Genomic DNA, 4,595 nt, shown 5'->3' on the forward strand with positions numbered 1-4,595 from the left:
GTGTAATTAGCCCATTACACATTTTATATAGCAATTTTGCAGAATGGATCTAGCTGACAGTTTTTGTGGTTCTCGCTCTAAGTTGATAAAGGAATGCATGCCAATTTGTAACTCACTGTGTAGGAATTTTATATATCATTTTTTTAATACATTTTTTAATACTCGTCTAAATTATATAATTTTTTTTTTGGAAAAAATATTATAAAGTTATATTTTATACAAATCTCGAAATACCTGCTGAATGAAGGTAGTAGTAGACTATACTTAATTGTTTCCTTTGCAGCAGAAATTCGAGAGCTTGGAGAAATACAAAGAACGCAGGGACAGATCCGTAGATTATGGTGTACAATAAGTTCAACCGCCCTATGGATTCCCGAAAATACTTGGTCCATTGTATAGATGTATGGTATATATCCCAAAACCAGAATTGAAATCCTGCATCTAGTTTTTTTGGCTATAGTTCATCACAAGAAATGTGGTTAAACTTGTTTCATGTTTAATTTTTATATAAATTCATTTTAATATATGTCTTTTTGCATATACGGCAAAAAAATGGCCCCAAAATTATATTTAGCAAAGGGCCTTCAACCTTCTCAAGGTATGTTTTGTCATCTGTTTGGCAAGCTTGGGTCCTTAACCGGAGAAAAGGAGGCGAAAGAATGCTGCAAAGGATTACAGATTTATGCCATATCGACGGTACAATGACAATGAACAACAGGCCTACTTTCAAATTTACTTGGCTGGTGAAGTTCTTTTAACACTATTATCATGACAAGATTTAACATAATAGATTTTCTAATAGATGTTCTGCTAGCATTATATTCTTTTTGACAAGCTAAACGGATTGCATTAATGAACAAAACCTAAGGACAAAGCGAGACAAGTAATATAAACCCTCTTAAGAACCTGAACAAGATAATATGAAGGTAAAGAGCTAGTATCCAGCAAAAAAAAGGAAGCATTTCATTGACAGAAAACCCGACTTTAGATTGTTCAAGAATATAGTAGTAATTCCACTATAAATAATTTATAATCCATGCAGCATATTACATAGTAACATTTCACAGGACTGACATTTGGAATACACGGAATGAATCAAAGAATAAAACATGAATTAAAGAGACTCCCAGAAACTAATATCTAGAAACTGACTGATGGAGCCCAACTTGTACTAAGATATTCTGTATATTTAACCAATCTTATCGGCAACAAAGAATGAAATAATGATGACTAATTCCTGTACCTACAAAGAATTTTGTATAATTGTGTGTAGTTGAATAAAAATTTGAAGATGAAGATGACATGTTAGTTAGATGACCTGCAAGAACTAGATGATTAACAAGATGCGGAGCTTCCTGCAATACCAAGAGGCACCCATGCTGAAACTGTGTAAAGAGACTGATCTGACCAGCTTAGAGTAAGTGCCCTACAGCCATCATCATGGCCTTGCTTTTCCACTCTATAATTATCAAAAGAATACATTTTTAACAGCATTTGACTCTGAAGAAATTCCCTCTCGGTGATTCCCATGTTATGAAACCCTCCTAGCTCCATCAACTTCTTCCACTTCCCAAAATTTTCATGTCTCTCCAATCTGTCACGACCTTCACAAGCAATAATGTTTTTGATTTCATGTGCAAACATCTCCTCAATTTTGATCCTGGCTAGGCTCTCTTGTGGAAGGCCAAGGTCAAGAGAATCGAAAATGGCACTATAATACTTCAATGAGTTGTAAAGTCTTGTTTCTAAGCTGTGGTAATTGTTGTCCGCTTCTTGCTCAGCCATGACAACAATTGTGGGTTTAGTGCTGCGAAGTAATCCCATGAAGTCCATTAGTATACCTCCGCTGCTGTCATAGAGCAACTTGTGCAGTTGGAAAATACAATTTACAGCCACACATTCTCCTTCCTTGACATGAAGCATCCACAATCTGACATCTTCTAATCTGTCAACAACCGGATGAAACTCAAATTGTAGGTTCAATGCTTCGGCAAAACCAGCTAGCCTCTCACCTGTTTCGATAAGATCTTGCTTGGATTCACCAATGCCAGTGATCCTGACATGACTCGGGGGTTTATTTCGAAAGGCCAAGCTCTGAAAGAAGCTAGGCCACTGAAGCCCTTGCTTAATGTGAAAATCTATAATGTGAACCCTGTCCTTTCCTTCAAATCCTCTTAGGAGAATCTCATTTGCTGTGAATTGAATGAACTGTGGAATTGGGCTAAACTGGTTCAGAAGCCTTAATGCAGTGCCACTTTCATCCTCAACCGAGTTAAGCCCACGCAGTGTATTAATGTTAAAACTATGAGGCCAAACCCTTGCAACTCGTAAAGCCAAGGCCTCAGTGAAATAAGCTGTTAGACGACTTATAGAAGATCCTCGTGGAGAAGCAAGTTCCCCTAACTTGGCTATAAGTTGGTTAACTCCTCCAATATTCTTCGAGCCAATTGCGTCGATACAGGCCACGAGCAATCTAACAAGCTCAAACCCGTCATGGTTCCAATTGTTATCACTACTCCCCGCTACAAAAGCAACACTATCATTAGGGTTGTGTTGTTTAGACACATTACCTATATCCCGTTCTGGGGCATTGTCATGCAACCTATAAGCCAAATTGTTCTCACTCCCTGTTGATGTACTCGATTCGGATGCCTCCTTCACTAATCCTTGGCTTGGCTCCACATTCCTCTCACTTAGCTTAGGAAACTTAGTTACTATTGATCCCGTCCAAGGATTGTTTGGCAGTCTTGGCGCAAAACACTTATTCTCCTCCTCTGAACATACAAGAGAGAAAGGAGCTTGTTGTGCATTAAGGCCGACAAACTGATCTAAGCATAAGTTTTCGCCCCCTTCTAAAGAATCATCGTAATTCCTCCTACCCCTTTTTTTCTTAGCTATATTAATAAAAGAATCATCCTCACCGAAGAAACTCTTATCTGCAAACCTCTTCAATCTGTTCTTGCTTTTATCACGGAACTCATCTTTCTTCTCTAATTTACCTGTGCTTGTCAAGGGTGGAAGACTAATACTTTTCTTAAGAGAACAACTACTTGTCTTGGCTTCGACTGGCTTCTCGATCGAAAGGTTAACAACAGACCTAACGGATTGTGACCTTGAGGACTCTTTTCTCGTAAAACTACATGGAAACTCTAATCTCTGTGTGCTCATTGAAGGGAAAATAAAAGCTTGAAATTGTGCAATTGCTTTACTCTTCAATCTACGCCTTAGAACACCCCACCAACATATACTCAAAACGACCTTCGGAACTTTAATTACTTCTTTTACACTCCCAAATTCACCCACCTTTGTTTTTAATGTTTCTCTCTATCTCTCTTTATACAGAAAAGACAATTCAACTATGCAATGTATGATCAGTTTGTATAAATTCTCTAGAATGCAAATATGCAAAAGAAATCAAGAGAAACAAATTATGAGTGTGAGTGTGTGTAATCAACAAAAGAATTAAGAATCCGATGGCAAGAAAACGAATAAAATCAGTGAAAAAGTTCAGCTTTGTGTTCCTATATCAATGCATATAAAAAATTTATGTGCGATAAAGAATAATTTGTTAATAAAGAGAATTAGGCACAATAAAGAATCAAAGAATTTCGAAACAAGTTTAAGAAAACAAACCTACAGAAAAATGACCATCGGATTCGGAAACATTTAGTGGAGAATTAATAAAAAGAACCTTGATTTATCAGCTGAATGAAACTGACACCATGCATTGAACTCCACCTCAAATTGGTAGCTGAAAAAATGATAAACTGATGAAGATGAATGACCCATATCCGCTTTCGAAACCTTCATCAACTCCATCACAAGCTTGAAACTTTATCCCAATCAAAAATGCCTAAAAACAATCATCAAGAAAACAAAACCCCAGTACCTAAAAAATCCAATTACTAATAAAGATTCAACCTTTCAACAATAACAATCAAGAAAATGCAAGACAACAACTACAATGATCATCAAGAAAACACAACCCAAGTACCAAAAAAGCAATTATAACAATAAAGATTAGATCTTTTCAACGAGAAAAAAAAAACGGAACCGAAAAAAGCATAATAACAATAAAGATCGAATTTTTATAAGTTTGGTGATCAAGAAATGAAGTAAAGTTTGTATCTTGAGTCGTGGTGTCTCACTATTTCCATGTACAGGAGGATGGTTTCTGACCGTTTGATGAAAAAATTGATGGTTGAGATGAAAGGGGGTTATATGACCGTTGATGAAATGCAACCGTTGGAATATTGGGAATGGGAGTTGTATTTGCTGGAAATTTCGGGGAAAATTTTACTCTTTTTTTACAGCTACGACTTCTTTATAAATGTCTATATATATTTTCATAAATTCTTCCTCGAGCAATGATCGAATCTAGTATGAGCGGGAAAAGAATAAACTCCCTAAATTTACACTTTATTTTCTTGTATTGTAAATAACTAGCATATGCAGTATTTTTAAATAATATTTATGTGTCATTATATTATTTCGATCGTAAATATAATATTTTATTCTTTGACAAAATATGTAAATATGAAAATGTAACATTTGCAACCTAATAGCATTAATAACAATAATAATAATAAGTACTA

The 4,595-nt window shown here is 35.7% G+C and overlaps 1 protein-coding gene across 1 annotated transcript; it reads right to left on the bottom strand.

Annotated features, from left to right (window-relative positions):
• Positions 1–960: 960 nt before the first annotated feature.
• LOC141668721 (scarecrow-like protein 28) lies at positions 961–4,286 on the bottom strand. Its single transcript, XM_074475708.1, has one exon. It carries the CDS (start codon positions 3,166–3,168, stop codon positions 1,336–1,338), a length of 1,833 nt encoding a protein of 610 aa, XP_074331809.1. The 5' UTR covers positions 3,169–4,286; the 3' UTR covers positions 961–1,335.
• Positions 4,287–4,595: the final 309 nt, after the last annotated feature.

Source organism: Apium graveolens, chromosome 6 (assembly GCF_009905375.1).
Source record: "Apium graveolens cultivar Ventura chromosome 6, ASM990537v1, whole genome shotgun sequence".
NCBI classification, from domain to species: Eukaryota; Viridiplantae; Streptophyta; class Magnoliopsida; order Apiales; family Apiaceae; genus Apium; species Apium graveolens.